This window comes from Myodes glareolus, chromosome 8 (genome assembly GCF_982192425.1).
Source record: "Myodes glareolus chromosome 8, mMyoGla1.1, whole genome shotgun sequence".
In the NCBI taxonomy this organism is placed as follows: domain Eukaryota; kingdom Metazoa; phylum Chordata; class Mammalia; order Rodentia; family Cricetidae; genus Myodes; species Myodes glareolus.
The window spans coordinates 97,807,024-97,827,674 of NC_142033.1; the positions used below are offsets into that span (position 1 = coordinate 97,807,024).

At 42.5% G+C, this 20,651-nt stretch overlaps 1 protein-coding gene across 1 annotated transcript in view; it reads left to right on the forward strand.

Moving 5' to 3' along the window:
- Positions 1-971: 971 nt before the first annotated feature.
- Positions 972-20,651, forward strand: part of Efemp1 (EGF-like fibulin extracellular matrix protein 1) — a 64,094-nt gene continuing 44,414 nt past the window's right edge. The window contains exons 1-4 of the mRNA XM_048427583.3: positions 972-1,123; positions 2,289-2,378; positions 11,491-11,539; positions 11,673-12,059. Coding sequence (XP_048283540.3) covers positions 2,298-2,378; positions 11,491-11,539; positions 11,673-12,059 — 517 coding nt within the window. The 5' untranslated portion in view covers positions 972-1,123; positions 2,289-2,297. The remainder of the gene's footprint in view (positions 1,124-2,288; positions 2,379-11,490; positions 11,540-11,672; positions 12,060-20,651) is intronic.

The window sequence follows — 20,651 nt, forward strand, 5'->3', positions numbered from 1 at the left end:
GAAGTGTTGGGTGGTTTTTTTTACCTACGCATTGCTGTCTAGGTAACCCACCTTCCTCGCAGACCACCTGGCAGGGCTCTCCCAACAGTCTCTGCCAAGTCCCCACCTCCTCGGCTTCTGCAGTCTGCCTCGGGGCCAGCATGTTTCTTAGACCCTCCAAGTTATCAGGTTCTGTGACCTCTGAAATTCATTTGGTAACTTGGTTCTTCAAAGGCACACCGGCAGCCAAAGGGAACTGCCTGGCTCTGGGGCTAGAGCAGTCAGCACAGATAGCTGCAATCTGTGCGGTATGACTTGAAGTAGGTTTAAAAAAAAAGTCTCTCTTCAGATTCCTGAAATTCCACTACTATTATGAAAGATGGAAGCAAAAGCCTCAGTTAACTTTGGATGAGCAGTGCTGGGGAGAAGGAAGAAACTGTAGATAAGAAAGGAGAGGAGTTGAAAGAGCAGCAACAACAGCACACACACACACACACACACACACACACACACACACGGCGGTGCGGGCAGGGGACAGGCATGCATTCAGGCAGGTACACATTTTGTTAGTGTGAGTTCCATTTGGCCCACTCCCAACCTGGAGCACCTAGTAGGCCCGTAAATGAACACATTTGTTCTCACCACTGCACCATTTGAGGAAGCAGACCCTCCCTCCACCAATAAATAAATAAATAAATAAATCTGAAATTAAGACGTAAAGGACCATCTCTGTGAATAACCTTAATTTACTCTCCCAGGAATCACTTCTTGAAATTAATATATATATATATATATATATATATAGCTATTTCTGTAGAACCTAAAAAACTCTATGCGGATGATATTTGACATCACGTCTCAAATTTTTGTGAATCTGGAGACCGAGGGGCCTACCGCAGAGGACAGCTGGACACCCCCAGACCCCAACGCCGAGGGGCGCGCTTTCCCGCGGGCTGCAGCCTGGGCTGGGCGCTTGCGCCTCCCTCTCTCTCTCCTCCGCCCTCCTTCGCCCTACTTCTCCTCCCTTTCCCCTCCTCCTGTGGCTGCTGCTGCTGCCAGACCTCGCCATTTCAGACCCACCGGGCTGCCCTCCCCTGCGCACTCCTTCACTGCCAGGGCAGGAGAGAGGCGCGGTCACCCGCAGGTAGGAGCCCCAAGCCGAAGTCAGAGGGTGTGCGTTATACCCGCGGTGGCTGCACCGGGGAGTGTGGTGGGGTGACCCAAGAACTATCCCAGTCTGTGCAACCGGGCAGAGGAGAGGGAGGTGGAGGTGAGGGTCTGGGAATGCAAACTGTCAGCCTATGCCAGTACTTGGGTGACATCTGTTGGGATGGGCAGAGTGTGTGCGCGGGCTACCAACCCAGAGAGTTTTGCTGGTGACCATGGTCTCTAAAGTTCAGCGACGGATGTGCAAGATCTGAGAGGCACCTGGATTGCGCAGCGGCTGGGTGGAAGTTAAAGCATTCAGCGATTCACGCTGACAGGCGCCTAGTAGCTTACACCTAAGAAAGCGGAGCTCAACTCCCTGCAGGCACCAAGCCAGGCACCCAAAAACCGGTACCCAGGGTTGCAGTGCAGTCTGATGTCCGACCCTACACAGCCTAGACCAGGGTATAGCACATTTTGAGACCTTGGGACGAAGGAACAAGGGATCCGCCACTTTGACTGGCTGATCTCTGATGCCCTGAGTTTGGAAACAAAGTTGAGCTCCTAGGGCGGGATGGATAGGGTGCTTCAAGAGAGAGGACGTGGGAAGTAGCCCTGCGGGCAGTGAGAAGCTCTGTGAGAATTTCTACCAGGAACTTGGAGATCGCTCTTCTAGTTTTGTTTGGGTATTTTGGACTTTTGGGAGGCGGGGGGGAAGAAAGTCTGAGGCCATATTGGTTGGCAGGTATTTTTACTGAGCAGGGTAAGAACTTCACTAGCTAGAGGTGAACCACGTGGGTATTCAAAGATTCCACAGAACAGACAGGTGCTGCCCATTTTCCCCTCCACGTGGGAACGGGTGGTCGCACAGTCTCTTTGGAACTGATCATATTATATAGCCCTTTTTGGACTCCCCTGTTTTGGAGCCTAATGCGTAGGTGCGGTATAAATAGACGCTGAACATCTTTGGTTCAGGATGAATGAAAAAGAATAAATGAGGTGCTGCAGTTTCTCCTCTCGGTGGCTGGGGGCGGGGGTGAGAAAGAAGACTGGAAATTGGGTATCTTAGGCTCTCCACCCTCCCGCTCTTGCTTGTTTCTTCACTGCTAAAGTTTTGATTTTCCAGGCAGCAGACACTAAAAATACCTTTGTGTTTTCCTTAGAAAGTCACGATGTTGCAAACCCTTTTCCTAACTTTGCTGACTCTGCTGATGGTCAAGTCACAGGACACCGAGGAAACCATCACATACACGGTGAGGGGCGATGGAATTGGAGATAAGAGTACTGAGTAGTGGTCTGTGACAGCCCTTACCCGCCTCTGCCAGGGTAATAGGGCTGTGTTCTGTAAAGCAAAGTAACTTAAACACTTTAATATGACTCAGATGGGGGATTCCTGATAAACTGCCTTGGGTTCTTTCAAGGGTGCATTCAGATTCTCAGATGAGATGGGCAACAAAATAGAAGGATTTGTGAAAGACTTAAAATGATGACTTTAATATCTTCATCCGTGTAAGCTCTATGTTTCTATGACTCTCAATGAATCGATGAGTTTGAGGAATCTGGAAGCCTGGGTATAATCAGATGAAGTCAATGCATGCGAGGAACACTCAAGTCAAATAAGAATGTATCGTGTAAGGACACTGTCTCATCTGTTCCTGGGCCCACTGTCCTTATAGTTCATTGTGTGAACACAGTGATCTTTATTGAATTCATGGAGGCTGTCTACTCACGTCAGAACCCTGCAAAGAGTTTCTCTGTCAGCAGGAGACAGCATTTGCTAAAGAGGATTTAAAATACACAGTGTGCCTCCTGGTCTTGTAACTTCTATTGGCATCTCTGGCATTTCTGAGTCAAATCTGATCAACTAATTAGCTGCACCAGTATAGCCAATGTTTGATAAAATAATTAAAACATCATCTGGCCCCTCCCACTGCCCAGTGTGTGAGGAGAGAGCAGGCCAGGGTTCACCTCACTGTGATGAGGTGCTGGGTCCTCTGCTCTGTGTTTCTAACTCAGGGTTGTGAGAAGAATGACATGTGTCCTGGGTGAGTATATGAAAAACACATTTTTCTGCTTCTTTCCAATTTTTAAAATTAAGTAATCCTACTAAAAAGAATGCAAATGTTTTTATAATAAAACTCAGAAGTGAGCTAATATCAATTACTAATAGTAAACATTATCTCACTTTTGCATTATGTTATCCCTATAACATTATTACCCATCCAGCAGATGTTCCCTTCTGCTGTTCACATCAACTGTTAACAAAATCGGTTAGTGAAAATACCGTGTTAACATGAAAATAAAGAAAAATGAAAACGTGCTGTTTATCTTCAAATGAAAACGTTTTGTTACTCAGGCTAAATTTACTACCTTCTCAGTAAGCTGTTATTCATCTAATAAAAGAGTTTGCTCCTTTTTCCTGAGACTCTGTCCTGGAAATCACCATGTAGACCAGCCTGGCCTTGGATGCATGATCTGTCCATCTCAATCTCTTAGGCAATTACTGCTTTTAGAATTGCTTATCTTACACCTCCTCCTTTTTCCAATCACCTAAATCTTATTTCTTTTTAGCAGAAAGTATCCATTGTGAGTTACAATCCTACAGTTTTAGGATTGTTATTATAAAGGTCTTCCAGATAGGATGCCCTCTTTGTGTTGAGAGATAATAAGTTAAGTCTATCCTCTTGTAAGATGTGTATGCCTAATAACTGATGGCTCAGAGAGCAGAAGTGAAGGCTTAGTCACCTCAGTGTGAACACAATCTCTGCCCCCTTGCAGCCAAGTGTCAGGTGAGCGGCACTATTCTGTTGATGGTGGGATGGAAGACCAGAAAGGTTATCCACTTGATTTAAGGTTACACAGCCAGCAAGTAGGGATACCAACTTCGTTCAAGGCAGACATGTTTAATAGTAGAACCATATTTAATGCACTAATGTAATGTGATAAATGCCTAAAACAAACTGCAAGTTTTCCTTATTCATCACACCATTATCAAATGAACTGCCATCTTGACATGGTTTGAAAGATTGGTATCTACAAAAGAGACAGTCTTATGTTCCCCTTTCGTATTAGAGATAATCGGGTTCGCTAAACTACTATTGGACAAATATCTACATAAACAACTCTTTCACTATCAAAAGTAGTTAGAGTTATTGGTTTATTGAGATAATTCAGCCCTCTATGTTGGGAAAGATACTGTTGAAAACTACAAGGCTTCTAAATAAAGTTATCATGGATTATACAAATCACCAAAGACATGGAAAGGCCAAAGTGGTTGATGTGAGTGCTAATGTAAAAGAGAATAACTTAATGTTGGCTCTCGCTGGAGGTTCTGGGATCAACTGTTATAGGAAGTCTGGAACAGCCTCTTGATGGAGCTTCTGAGTTCAGATTGTCCTAGCAAGACCTGGCATGGCCCCTTGATGGAGGTTGTCAGCTCAGATTGTTCTAGGAAGGCCTGGCGTGGTCTCCAAGACACGCAGAGTGATTGGAGAGTGGATGGGGAAGAGGACTTGTGCATGTCTGAGTCACCGTGAGTTCATAGGTGGGGTTGTAAACCTGACCAGCATGGCTACTGTGCGCCGAATGTAAGCATAAGGAGTCTTGCCTCACTGAGAGGCCCGGAAGGCTCATTGGTAATACAGACATGGAAGAGTGATCAGAGCTTGGTGGTGGTGCCTTAAACAGTGTTGGAAAAACTAAGACAAATCAGTGTAAGGGATAATGTGAGTTGAGTTTTCACCCTAGTAGGTTTCACGTGTCACTAAGGCAGCTGACTTGACCGGGGTGCCTCCACCAGGTACTTGCTACGCGTTTATGTGCACAGTCAGGTCTCACTGCTAGTTAATGAATTTGTCTGCTCTACTTTTGGGAGTCTGCCTGAAGCAGCTTCTTCACTTTGACTTTCTCAGATACCATCTGATCAAAATCCTTCCTGAGTTTAAAACTTCTGCCGAGGCTTCTTACCTTCTCTAGTGGTGTTTCTCGGATGTAATCTACAGACGCCCTTTCTGGCCATTGTCTGAAGTACTTCTCAGGGTGTAATCTATAGACAGTCTGCATAGCTATTGTCCAAAGTACTTGCCAAAGAATCAGATCCCAAGCATCCTATCTAGACTGACAGAGTCAGATCCTTGAGAGTGGAAGAGTCTCCTTCAACTAGCACGCCAAGTGATTTGGAGGCCTAGGAAAACCTGGAAATCCTACCTTCAGGGATTCTAGTTCCTCACTCTCAAGGACAAGGAAGACTTCCTGGGTTCAGCCCGGCCAGCCTTGCTGACCTCAACTCCAAACAGAACTTTTTGCCTCTTCAATGATTTCATGACTCTGTTCACAATGATCTCCATTCCTAGAATTTCTACAGCTCGCTAGGCAAAAAAAAAAAAAATTGTCCTTCATTAAATCCTTGCTCACTCTTACTTTCTCTGCAAGAACTTTCCTCCTGTCTCCTTCCACACAAAATCACAGCTGGCATATTGGAATAACTCATTCCCTACCCACCTGTTCTTCTGGTCCATGAGCTGTCAGAGGAAAATGACAAGGTCTTCACCATCTTGAATTCGAAAGCCTACTGTGAGCAGCTGCTTGGTGAAAAACTAGAGCTAGGGCCAGACCTGGGGGTGGACTCAAAGTCAGGATGACAGGGAAGCTGCATACTCGGTGATAAGTTTGGGGTTCAGAGTGTGGAGGAGACACGTGGGGGCTTGCCGCATGACAGAGGCTCTGTTCTGAGAGGATCTCAGACCCTAATGCTATAGACAGATAAAGAGCATGCTGGAGTCTCTGGGGAGCGCCCATGCTCATATGGCAGCATGGGCAAGGTCCCTTCTACACATACAGGTTTTAACAAGAGGGGCTGCCATGCATGTGGTTGGTGAGTACTCCACAGTACATATGTGTGTCAGACTGGCTCTGCTTCATGGGCAGCAGGGGAGAGGGTGGATGTCTTGCAGTTTTGCTGAAGGAATAAGATGTTGAGGGTAGAATCTTGAGGGTGGGGACTGGCATTTAGCTAACGGGCGTCCATCATGAAGGGTGTGTCCCTAGTGACCCCTGACTGCTTAGAGTCTGTTAGCCTGGGAGAACATATCCAGAATGAACTATGAGGGTAAAAGGAAACAAAACTACGTGGGCAGCAGTTGGTTCAGGTTCTAATATTCCTAACTTTGTATTTATATAAAAAGAAATAGAGGAATAACTTTATATGGAGGGGATTAAGATACTGAGCACCATGCTCAATCTGGTTGTCTCCTGCCGAGGGTGAGGGGGGCTATCCTGGAGTTAGAGGGAAGATAGCCTTTGGACCTGTCCACACTCACCGCTGAAGTGTGACAACACAGCTACCACTTGTTGAAATTGTAGTGACACACACACAGCCTTTGAAGAAACATAAGAAATATTGTTCCATGTGTTCCATTGCCAGGAAGGTCATTCCTAGGATAGTCAGAAAGCTGGATCTTGGGAGAGAGACGTCATTACTAAAGCTGTGACAGAAAAAATTCCTGAATCATCTTAATTAGTCATCACAACCTGGCTTGATTTTTTTGTCCTGTTCTTCATAGCTGGTGCAATAGAAGTACTATGTCCCCTATTAAAATAATCAAAAACATAGTACATCTTTATTTTTTTTCTCTTTTGGTTTTTCAAGACAGGGTTTCTCTGTAGCTTTGGAACCTATCCTGGAACTCTTGCTATAGACCAGGCTGGCTTCGAACTCACAGAGATCTGAATGTTTCCGCCTCCTGAGTGCTGGGTGGGTTTTTTTTTGTTTTTTTTTTTTTTTTTTTTTTTTTTTTTTTTTTTGCAAAGGTGGGCACAGTATCCTCCCTACCAGACTCACTAAGAGGAAGCTGATGTGGCTTGGCTGCCCTTCACAGAACAGTGAACAGAGAGGTGAGCCATGGCAGTAGGGGCACAAGTTTCTCTGTTACCTATTTTTCTCTTTTGGTTTGGTTTGTTTTTTATCAAGAACGGGTTTCTCTGTGTAGCTCTTGCTGTCTTGGATATAGCTCTGTAGACCAGGCAGGCCTTGAACTCACCTGCCTCTGCCTCCCAGGTGTTGGGATTCAAGGCATGCACCACCATCCCCTGTATAGAACATCTTGAAGTAAAGATGAAGAAAACAGTTGCTCTAGTGTAGTCTGGAAAAGGTCATTTCAAATTTTTTAGTTATTCCCAACCATAGCAAATTGAATAAAAGGCAGAAGAGGAGTAATCTAAGTGGTTGGACTCAGTTACTATTTTTTTAAATTAGAAAAGGTTGGGATTTGGCTTAAGAGTTTGGATTAAATTATAGATAACCCACAAATAGAGTTTCTTTCAGAAGATTTAAAATAAATTTTGGTCAATTTCAAATTAGATTTCTTTTATCCTTTTCAAAGACGGTGAAACATTTGAGATGTTTAAAGATGAGAAGTTAGTCCAAGTGGGGTAAGGGGTCTGAGTAAGTAAACAGCTACAGCAAAAAGCATGATTTAATTAAGGATACAATACAACTTTACCTTAGTATTAAGAATGTACCAAGCTTAATTTCAAGTATCTTTTATAGATAGCAGAAATGAAAAAATAAGGAAGCACAATGCCCTCCCTCTAGACTGGAGGGGTCTTCTTTTGCTTAGTGAAATCATCTCATCATCTACACTTCCCACAGGCTTATTGTGAAAAACTCACAATTTACTGATGGTAATTATTTATTGAATTAGGCCTCTGGAGGACTGAGGATCACAGTTACAATAAAATTCGTGTAAGGGGTCAAATTGATAAATAGATTTAATTATTTGTCTACCAGAATAAGTTTGATAATTAGTGTGTAACTTAGCAGGAATATCTCAATAGTAAGAATCTTTGACAACAGAATCTTTCCTAGTGTTAAGACAGCACCAGCAAGTGAAGGCTTCATACAATAGGAAAACATATTTAGCATTTGGAGAAATCAAATCACAGGTTTTAAATATCTCACTTACTATAATAAAATTCTTGGACTGTGAGATTTTCAGTAGGTAAAGGCGCTTGATGCCATGCTGACAAACTGCATTCAGTCTCAGGTCCCATATAGCAGAAAGGGAGAACTGAACCCCCAAAATTGTCCTCTGACTTCCATACATGAACCATGACACACATGAGCCTACACACATATGCATAAATGAATGAGTTAAATAAACCCCAAATCTAGCTTTCAGAAATATTATTAAGAGAAAAATTAATACTTAAGGAAGCTAGAGACTGAGGAGATGGTTCAGTAATCTGCCATGCAAGTGTGAAGACAAGCATTTGGATCCCCAGAACCACATAAGTACTGGGCAAATGTGGTAGCTTGTCTATAATTCCAGCCTTGGAACGAAATACCCATGGATTCCCCAGAACAGGTGGGCTAGTGGGACTAGTCATATCAGGGAGCTCGGGCTCTGACTGAGAGAGTCTGCATCAGTCATAAGGTAGACTAGAGATGGTGGTGAGACTACCCATATCAGGGAGCTCTGGGTGTTATAGAGAGACTCTGCATTATTGAATAAGGTAGACAAATAATTGAGATCATTCATGGCTTCAGCCTCAGACTCCCACAAGCATGTATGCATGCACACATACACCTACACATGTGCAAACTTACACACATACATGCATACTACACACACGTGAAAATAGAAGAATTAAAGCATATGCTTAAGGAAAACTTACTGTAACAAGATAGAGAACTAGAACATTGATTTTTATCTCGATACTTAGAATTTTGGCCATAGCACTTATAATTAATTATATTTCAACTATATTATAACCATCTTTCATTAATTTCCCATATAAAAATCTCTTTTGTCTAAAGACAATAACCCTTTCTAACCTTTGCTATGAACAAAGATTAAAATGGGTTTACAAATTTTGTATACATAACCTTTATATCTCTTTTTGAATTTGATGACTTTTTATGCCGAATTTTTAATAAAATCTTGCAAACAGTAATCTTCTAAATGAAAGTTTAATAAATCATATTTGAAACACAGAAAACATGCATGTTGTATCCAAATATCTAGCAGACATAAGTGTAGACAGCATGGAGGTCACCTGAAGTCACTGTGAAAGAGAAGTTAACATTTAGGATGTAAGCAAGCACAGGCGGTTGTTTGTGAATGTCCCCGCATGTCTGAGCAAAAACCTCTGCGTCTTCAAAAGTTTGTAAACATATGTCCAAGCCCACTTGTGCGCATCCCCATATCTTAAAAACAGGTACATAGCACTCAGTTACAGTAACTACAGGTTCTATTTAGTTTTTTTTTTTTTTCTTGGAATACAGAATGGCATCTAAATATAAGTTACATACATGTGGCTCATGAACCCAAGCCAAGAAACATAAGCGTGCAGCCCATGAACAAATGACACACACTTAAGTAACATGATCACGCTGAACCCTGAGAAGGGCAGAGCATCCAGCGAAGTTCTGCCTCTGAGCAGACCGCGCTGCAGCAGGCCCCTGGGCCTAGAGCCAGTTTGGGCAGTTTCAGCAAAGGTTTTGCCACTTGCAACTGAGAGCTGCAGGGGACCCAAGGGGTGCAGGAAGGACATAGACCTTCATGTCTTAGGTGTGTAGTTCCTGGAGAGAAGAGGGGGGAGGAAGGAGGTGGGGCTGAAGAGAATCTGGAGACTACAGACAAAGGTTAGGAGCCTGCTGGTGGAGCACAGAATGAAATTGCGTAGGAACCAGAGGCACCTCGTACTGCGAGTTCCGGAGCAGCCCTGGAGGGAAATCATGGAGGACGGCCCACAGGGAGAGGGAAAGCCCTGAAAAGAATGTTCCTGTGGAAACCAGAAAGAGAGGGCCGGAAGCCAAGAAACAGGAAGAATTCACAGAGAAACTCTCACAGGGGAGGAGGGAGCAGCAGTGAGCTACCTTGAGATCAGAGGAGCAGGGGTCAAAGGAAGAGAATTTGGAGACACCAATTTAGGAAAAGTAAGCGCTATTCTCATGAGATTGGAGCAGGGTGTCTGTCTAGAAAAGAGGAAGATTTGTTATCTCCCACAGAGAAAAGCTGCAGTTTCCGGCCAGCCAGAAGCAAAGAGGCTTTGGGAAGTGGAATTTTAGTAGAATGATGGCGTAAGCATTACGTGAATGGCAGAGAGGAAAGCCCTTCCTATGGTCGAAAAGGACTCTGGGAGCAGACCCTTTAACTACTTGCCAGTGCACGTACAGTCTGGAAGAGTTCTGACATAAAATAAAAAGTCTGTTAAGAGGTTTCCAGCATCCATCTTCCTTCTGGGGAAGGAAGTTGTCAGAAAGGATAAGAGTCCGTTGCTTTAGGACTATGGAGTCCAGTTCAAGTTCAGAGGAGCATCTGACCAAAAACCAGAATAAAGTCAGCAGACAGTCAGAGCCCCTGGTGAACCCCAAAACCTCCCCAATGGAGACCAGAGGACAGTGTAGAGATGGAGAAAGCAGCAGCAAGGGTAGAGCCCCCCCCCCTTCTAGGATGATCTTCTTCAGTGGTACCCCCTTCTAGTCACAGCCCTGTCACAAATGTTTTAGTACCTGGAGTTTGAGGAGAGAAGCGGAGATAATGAATGGGAGAGACATTAACAGACAAACAGAAGGCATGAGCAAGGCTCTAAGATCCAAGGACCCCTGTCATAGACAGACAGCCGGGGCTCTCAGGAGAGCTCAGGCCCACGTGGCAGAGTGAAGGGCCCCTTCAGATGTGTTTCAGAGGAAGGAGAAGAGCTGCAGGCCAGGCCGTTGATGAGTCCATAGTACACAGTGACTGTCAGGATGTCTCTGTTACCACAAGGCGGTGAGAGAGGAAGGAGTGTTGCGGTTGGGGAAAGAATGTGTGACCTAGATGATGGGGGTCGCATTTAGTTGACTTGAATCAGCTTGAACTAGGCTCCACTAGCCTGAAGAGAGGAGCAGTTACGTGAGCAGCAGAGGACTGGGTTCTACTACACAGCTCCTCAGGATGATTTAGAGAGGTTCAAGAATTTAGGATGCGTGAAAACAGGGAGCCCAATTGACCTTTTTTTCAATCTTGTTTTTTTATCTTTTTTTTGTGTGTGTGTGAAGTTTACAATGCAAAGTGGGAAGGGAGCGACCAAAAATATCAGTCAGAAATATTTGGGGTGAGCAGTCTTGAAAGAGAGAAAGGAATTTTAAGAAGATGGTGAAGGACAACTGTCCCAAACACACCATGGAAACAGGACAACTGAAGGAAAAGAAGGGACCCCCTAAGCTGCCCATTAGCCATACATGTCTTAGATGGGAGAACGTGGAACTAACTGCCCATCTCGTTTCTCTAGGGTTCCAAGCCTCAGATAACCTTTTCACAGTAGCTTCTTAGGGAAGCCATTCATTGCCTCCTGGCTCCATGTCTGGTATTTTCTTTACAGCAATGCACTGACGGATATGAGTGGGACCCTGTAAGACAGCAGTGCAAAGGTAAGCTTGCTTCAAAGAGTCGCTGTCCATGAACCCTGTCTCCGTCTCGTGTGTTTCCCTTCCTAGCCCTTGCGTGCTAACCCACACTCTATCCACTGAGACGTTTGCTGACTCATTTTATTACTGACTACAGATATTGATGAATGTGACATTGTCCCAGACGCTTGCAAAGGTGGGATGAAATGTGTCAACCACTATGGAGGATATCTCTGCCTTCCTAAAACAGCCCAAATTATTGTCAATAACGAACAACCTCAGCAAGAAACACCAGCTGCGGAAGTACCATCGGGTGCCGCTACCGGAAGCGTAGCTGCCAGTAGCATGGCAACCAGCGGTGTGATGCCTGGAGGTGGTGTCATAGCCAGTGCCACTGCAGTTGCTGGCCCTGAAGTACAGACCGGCCGAAATAATTTTGTCATCCGGAGGAACCCAGCTGACCCTCAGCGTATGGCTTCCAACCCTTCCCACCGGATCCAGTGTGCAGCAGGCTACGAGCAAAGCGAGCATAATGTGTGCCAAGGTGAGCATGACTTGTACTGACAAGGAAGTTTTTGTCCAAGGGCACCTCCTGGTGAGAAGGTCATAGCTCACATTGATCAAGGGCTTCCCACACAGGACAGGGTGGTAAGTGCCTCGTCTACAGTAGCATAAGTCATCATTGCAATACTCCTAAAAGGTACTTGCTCGTGAAGTCATTATTATTTTACGGACGAGGAAGCTGTGCCTTAGAAACTTCACCAGTGGTTCCCAACTCACTGCTCTATTTAGAGTCACTGAGGAGCCTTTTAACGCTTCTCTTCTCGGTGGCCAAGTCACACCCTAGCACAATTAAACAACACTCCCTCAGGATGAATTCCAGGCATCAATATTTCTTTAAAGCTCCCAGTGTGGTTCCAGTATGTAGCCAAGTTTGAGAAGTGGAGGTCACAGGTGTTAGGCACAGAGCTGGATTTTAAGCCCAAGCAGGGAGGTGCCAGAGTCACGGCTGTTGGGCGAGGGGTCCGGTTATTTGTTTGAAATTTGAAACTGTGCTGTTTACCTACTCCATAAATGTCCCCTTCAGTTTCTTAACTTTTTTGTTTTGTTTTGTTTTTGCTTTGGGGTTTTGGGGTTTTTTTTTGGTTGGGGGTTCTTTTTCTGTTGGAGTTACCACTAATTTATTTTCCCCAATCAAGAGGAAAGAAAGGGTTCCTACTTCTCTCCACCTTGGAGGGCAGCTCTGCATTCACAAGACTGTTTCTTTTAAAGGTCTCATTTCAACACATTTTATTTCTATTGCATGCACCACGGCACCATATGCCTGGGCTTCTCTGTTTATTTCCACAGAGTACACATCACCGCATATTCTAGAAACAGCTGAGGGGTCATGCTAGCAGAGTGATATGAATCTTAGGCTTTGAAGATATGTAAGATATTAACTAACTGGGCTGTGCTAAAAGATTGTTTGCCTTTTCCTTCTTGGCAAATTCTCTCAGAACTGCTTGTGTGATGATTCTTTTATTGAGAACGAATTCTACGAGATCCCAGACTCCTTTCACATTGCTAGGGGCTGAGTAGGTAGATCCCCTGGGATGGGCAGGTCTGTCATCACCATCCACACTGGGCAAGGGATGGGGCCTAGGAGCCCTGCCCTTCTGCCTGGTCATGAATGAGGTCATGAATCTCTCAAGAGGTAGTACCATCAAGCATCAGGGACATGGTCTATTCTCTAGTGTTTTGTTCTGTCTTCAAAACAGAGACAGGAGCTTTTCAATGGCTTCTAAGTTAAGTGAGGAATTCACCCTGTTCTGGCTTTTATTATTTGATATTTTGTGGGCAAATTTTAAGTCACCCCACATCAAGAGCAAACTCATGCAGTGACGGTGTCACCTTTCAGGGGACCTCAGAGGAGCATCTGTTTTGTGTTACTGTCATGAGTCAGAATTCCAGTATTGATGATGAATGCTTCAGCATCTGCTTGGTATTTTGGTATCTAATTTAGGATTATGACAATGAGATAAACTGATGAGGTTATATGAGAATATATGTATTCGGATGAATACTGGTGAAAAAATGCCTTCACTTTGTTTCAGATATTTCATCTTTTAGCTGAGTTATTTAAATACATTAACTTGAAAGTTTTGGTGGTATTTTATCTGAAATAAAATATCTTTGGTGAAGATGTTTAAATTTTTACATTCTGAGTTACTTTTAGCCCTTTGGGTATTGTATACTTTAATGATACCTGGAGAGAAAAAAAAAACAGATGAAGAGTGGGCTATTTATCAAAGTAGCTCATGGTCCATCATTGATACTTCTGGCTGAATTGAGGAACAATGTCTAAAATTGAATGAAGAAATTTTAGATTAAAACAAATCCAAGACATGCATCAGGTATAGTAGAAACACTTGTGAACAGCGAAAATGAGATCTTATGTAATTTTCCTTTAAAATATTTAGACTAGTTACCTGTGCTTCTATGTCCTGGGGTGGGACCCCTTAAAATTTTCCCTATCCTTGTTAGCATGCTCATTGCTACTGCCGTTGTTCCAATCTTGCTTGTTCAGCCATTTCTAGGAGGGGCTGTTTCACAGCAGATGTCCTGGTATTCTGGCTTTAACAATCTTTCTGCTGCTGCTATCCCCACAGCTCCGGGAACTGTGATGCAGATGTGTCTGTCGGTGCTAGGCTCACCACAATATATTGACCTCTGTATTGTGTCTGGTTGTGTTTTTCTCTGATAATCTCCATTTGCTCTAAGGTGAAGGGTGGTAACTACACTTACCTGTGTAAGGATACGATTTAGAGTGTATTAAGGAATTGTGTTGGTCTAGCCAAGTGATGGTAGTTGATTCTTTCCCAATATCCATCAGGTCACTGGCCCTGGAAAGCTGGCTAGGCAGGATTGGCATGACATTCCTCCTGCTGCATGGACTTTAAGTCCAGTTAGACAGCTTATGGTTACCACCAACATCTCAGCATCACATATTGCATCTTTATGGGTATCTTTCTGATCGTTGCCATGGTTCCTAGGTACTGCATCTGGGTAGAACTGTTTAATTGTTTCCCTTCTTTGGCAGCTTGCAGAGTATTTTCTGGAACCATGGAGGCAAGACCACAGGAAAGAGGTTTTCAGGTCAGATCCATGTGCCCTCAGTGTGTGGTGTTTTCATCAATGGAAACAACCCCTGAGAGGCAACCAATGACTACTACATTAATAATCTATATCTTTTAGGAATCACTTGGACTACCATGGCCAATCATTCAAAAGGAGGTTTCTTATACCCAGTTACCAAGGTTTTTGTTGGTCTGTGATTGTTATGGAAAGCGCTACAGTCAGAGTGGTTTAACTTCCTTTATGACACACATACATTTATACATAGGCACACACACAGACATTCAGAGACACACATAAACACACACAGAGACATGTATAGACACACACACATAGACACACATAGACACACAGACACATACAGACATAGGAACACACCCACACTCAAGCACTACAGACACATACACACACAGACACAGACATACACAGCATACACACAGACACAGGCACACACACACACTCAAGCACATACACACTCAGACACACATTCAGAGAAAAACACTCAGACACATACACAAAGAGAAACACAGCGACACACACACTTACATGCATTCTGTATAATTTTATGTAAATATAAAATGATTCATTGAAGTTTATCAAGCAACCTTAGTGTTCTTTATCCTTTATTCCTCCTTCTTCAGTACTGACCTCCCTCCTCCCCAGCTGGAGTTCCCCTTTTCACACCACCTGTGGTCACTGTAGTCACTGTGGCTACTCTAGGTCCTGTCCTCCAATCTGAGGATCGGGACTAGGAACCACAGATGAGGGAGAACATGCTTCATGGGCTTTCTGGTCTGGTGTCCCTACTCAGTATAGTCTTTTCTAGGTCTATCCTCTTACCAAAAAACTTTGTGGTTCATTTTTCTTTGTAGGTAAATAGTACTCCAATCTGTTCACGTATCACATTTTTATCATCTATTCATCTACTGAAGAACATTTAGGTTGTTTCCACTTCTTGACTATTAGGGATCAGCCCCCTTTTCATTAACCAACTGAGAGTGGGTAACCCCCAAATCATATAACACCACCAACAAAATGTACTCAGCAGGTTGTATTGATATATTGTGCATATATATGTGACAATAATAACCAAAGAAAATAGGTTATCCTCTTGGGAGTGAGGGTAGGACTTGGGAGGGGTTGAGGGAACATATCTGGGAGGGGCTGGAGGGTGGAAAGGGAAGAGGGAAGTGATATAATCCTATTTCAATTTAAAGCATCTCAAAAAAAACCCCATAGGAACAGACATATTAATTAATAGAAAAGGAAAAAGTATCTTTATAAAGCCATTAGCCATATATCTAGGGTCCAATTTCACAGTATTATCACAGACATGTTATGTGCTTTCTGTCTAATTGGAAAGTTGTGCTTTTAAGTAGTCATTTAACTATTTTTCAGGTTACTGGATGAAATTTTATCTTACATTTTTTATTAAATTAATTAAAATACCAAAAGATATATTTAGACTACCTTACAAGGATTTTTGCATATTAAAATACAATAATTTTCAGTTCTCTGGGTAATTTTTAATTACAAATAAAAATTATTAGGCACTTTGCTTATAGAAAATATAAATACATAGCTATCTATTATATATACACCAGAGTATTTAATCTAAACTGTTCTAAATAATTCAGCAATTTCTAAAATTTGGGCTTGGAGTTCTGTACTGGGCTTATGTACAAAAGCAGCCTTAAAGGTTCTTTAATGACCTAAGGCTTAAATTGGATTTCTTCCCACCTCCCAATTTTGCAAAGTGCCCATAAATGTGGATTTACTTAATTGTTGATAAAAAGAGTTATAATATGATAACAACAGAATAATCCGTCTAGGGATCTGACTAATATAAGTCCAGTCACACTTGTGCCCGTTTATTATCGAGCTAATCAAATATGCAGCCCAGCTCCTTCTAATTGCCTGCAGATGTGTGACGTTCTCATTCCAGGCCAACAGCATAAAATAGCGTTTCATAACCAGTGTGAAAGTGTGAGGGCCTCTGCTTACAGCAACAGTGTGCTCCAAGGACCGAGATCCCTGATGTCACCATGCCGTTCGAGGAGCTCTCTGTTTTAATAAACCTCTCTGCATAAGTGTGTCCAATAAGTCAAACACATTTACTATGACTGTCTGGATTAGGATAAATGAAAGCTACAAATGAATCATAGTTGTACAAAAACTATTTCTTTTTTTCACATATATTTCTTTAAGAGGGTCCAGAACTGAGAACTTCTTATGCAAGTGCTGTGGTTTCTATTGTGTTTCCGTCTTAAACAGTGCTTTCAAACGCACCATGCCAATCACATATCTAGTGGAGCTACCATTAGATTTTTTAATAAATATATATATAACCAATTGTCTATGTCTTAGCAGTTTAATAAAAACATGAAAGTCTTAGTCCTTTCCACATGCTTTTTCCAGAGTTTTCAGTTTTGTGCAGAAACAGAAGGCCTGAAATAGGATGCAACATCCAAAGACCAAGTTATGGCATTTTTAAAAGTAATTCTTGACAAAGGAGGGTTCAATAGGGGGGCCAGACATACTGAGAGTTGTAAGTGGTAGCATTATCCTTACAGATATACAATAACATGGCCATTTCCGTGTTAAGTATCTGAATTCCATGTGATATCATCCACCTCAGAGACAACAGAAACGTGTCTAGAAAAGCAAGTTGGATGAATAGAAGATACATTAGAACCCATAGGTGGCTGACCTCTAGTTTTCCACATTGCTGTCCCTATGTGGTCTTCCTCAAAGGAATGGAATTAAGAGGCACTAGTTGAAATCAAGAAAGAATTTTTTTTGTCATATGGAGTTTTCTGAGTACAGCTTTGTAGGGGAAAAATCATTTTGAAACTGGCAGAAAGAGAAAACATGAATTGTCAAATTTAAAGGAATGTGTTTGTTTAATTGAACTTCCAAAAACTGGGATATTTTGCCTCGCTTGTAAGAAAACAAAAGATATTAACTTGGTCACTTTTCACAGGGACAACTACTAATTAATGAAAAAAACTAACTAGGCTCTCAGGAATGAACTCAAAATGGTTCAGTGGGTAAAAGCACTTGTCACCAATTCTAACAATCTGAGTTTGATCTCTGGGTCTATAACACTGAAAAAAAAAAAAGTTGACTCCAAAAAGTTGCCCTCTGACTTCAACATGCAGGCCATGTCATGTACACGAAAGTCCAGGCACATGCACTCATGCGCATGCAATACTCCGGCATGTCACCTTCTTAGGCTTACAGACGAAACTGCCACCCTCTGGATATTTATAGCTAAAATACTATTCTGAAAAAGGAAGAAGTAATTATGCATGTACTTCTCTAAAAACCTTGAGCTAACACATTCAGCTTCTTAAAGGCTAGGGAAATATTCCTCTTATTTCTTTCATTTTAAATGGATGTGATCTCATAACCAAAAGAACATTTATAAATTATAGCCTAAACAGATGGCTCAGCGGACCTCACATTGTTCTTAACAGGCAGCTGTAAAATGCTGTCCTTTGTTGATCTGACTAATGCCGCAAGGGTCTTTGGATGCTTGGGGTAGTTTTGTGAGAAAATGCCTGGGTATTGCTGCGTATAATTACACAGCCCAGTAAAGAGCTTTGATATAAGAGAAACAGATATTTTGAAAAAGGAAGACTATAATTGTGTAAATTATGATATAAACCTAAAAAATAGCTCAAGTAGAAAGAAAAATGGGCTTTTAAACCTGGTTATGATTTTTCATTGTTAATTAGTTTTGAGTGTCTGAAAATTCTCTATACAAATATGTATAGCAGAAATTTGACTTTTAAATAAATAGATGAATTGAAATAGAGTGATTGTTTTCCTCCTAAACATAAAATATATTTTATTATTTTCTTTTCAAAATACTGTGATCATTGAATTTCTAGTCAAGTTAAGGTCATTTTAATATGCATTTGTGAAGAATACATGTGTGTATTTGATTAATGTAGAGAAATAGCCTTAAAATTTCTTTATAATAACCAGGCAGTAGTGCATATATCTTTAATTCTGGAACTCAGGAGGATCTCTGAGTTGGAGGACAGCCTGGTCTATAGAGTGAGTTCCAAAAAAGTAAAGGCTACACAGAGAGACCCTGTCTCAGAATAACAAAAAAAAACTTCATAAACATAACAACTGGGGTAAAAGACTAGACGAGATCAATACGATCATTCTCCTTCCTGAGAAAACTGTGCTCTTGCAATCCTGACTCCACTGCTTTCAAAAGTATGATCCCTAGACCAGAAGCAGCAAGTACATTTGGTCATTTCCTAGAAATGTGGATTTCTGGGTCCCACACCTACAGAATCAGAAAATTCTGGAAGTAGGCCCCAAACGCACATGGTAGTAATCCTGTGTTTCTGATACCTGCTTAAATCTGAGAACGAATGCTGTACCTTAATCCTAGCTTTCAGGAAGCTGCATGCCTGAGCCGTACAAATCAGAAGACGGTATCGGAATCCCCGTGGGATATAGTTAGCACTTAAGAGAAAGCACAAACACATGCATGCTGTTGTAGGGTAGGGTGCTACTCTATTTCCTTCTCCTCCTACTGCGATCACTAGCATGTGGCCGCAGGATCATAAGCCCCTGCTAGAACTGAATCCCTAAACCCAGGACCTGATAATGCGAATCCCAAAGAGAGGGAGTGAAAAGGGGAGCCCCACATCTCTCTGTGAAGCTTGAGGGGGTGAAGTCTTCACATTGCCGGAGTGAAACTATAGTTGTGTATATGAGTGGCTCTCAGTGTCATCTGTAACTTCTCTACGGATCCCTGTAAGCTGATGACACAGACTGTGGTGTGAAGCAGTGTGGTTTGGAGGCTCCGAGCACACTGAGCCACAGAGGGATAAAGTTGTCCTAGGCTTTGGCCGCAGAGCATCTTTCAGCTACCGAAGCAATAGGGAATCTTCCCAGTACCAGTTAGGCAGATGGCCGCCCCACTCAGCTCACACTCTGAGTCAGCCGGCATTTGAAAAGTACATTGTGTCTTCTTTTCGATATAAATTTGATCAAAGATGTGTTTCCCATCACATGAGGAGATTCTTGTTAGGACAAGTTAACACTTAATCTGTGGAATGAATTTCCGTCTCCCCACAGACGGGCAAAGCAGCAGATTAGAGTAGAATTGCAAACCTGGGTAACTTCAAGAATGTGTAAAGGGGCCGGGCGGTGGTGGCGCTTGCCTTTAAACCCAGCATTCGGGAGGTAAATCTGTGAGTTCGAGGTCAGAGCTTGTAGACTAGCTCTGGTCTATAAGAGCGAGTTCCAGGACAGGCTCCAAAGCTACAGAGAAATCCTGTCTCAAAAAAAAAAGATGTGCACGGGAACAGGCCAATTATTTCTTTTATTTCTTTGTCCAGCAGAAAACCCCACGCTGTATTCTCTGAAACCAATGTTTCCTTTTGTAAGGATTGTCTTTGCACTTGTTGGCTACTGGCATGATTTTATTCTTTGAAGCCAAAGAGTAAACAAAATTTGTACCAAATGTGTTTGATTTTGCACGAATGTACAAATAAGCTATTCACACCACATCTGAAATTCATTAGCACACTGCCTTTTCCAGGAGGTAACTGCAAATTGCACACTCAAACCCAAAACTGATCGGGAAAACTGCAAACATTGGCAGAAGAAAACCCTGTTGTTACAAGAAGTTAAAACAATTGCAGGTTTGTAGTTTGGCTCTAATTGATAGGTAAACATTCAGTGTAAGCAAAGTGATGAAATACATGAAAGGAAGGCTAAGTACCGAGATATTTGCAACATGGAATTCTTAGTTAGTCTGAATGGAGATCAAAAGGACAAAAAGACAGTGGGTCAATGTTGCATAATTGAGTGGAAAGGAGAGAGAGAGAGAGAGAGAGAGAGAGAGATTTCACTTAAATTTTAAAATTTGACCTACTCGTCAAATAGTTGCATATTTCTGATAGCCCAGGCTAAGCAGTCAGTATTTCAATGAGATTGCCCAATTACGACACAAAACTATTCAACTAGTGTTTGACAAATGCAGTCA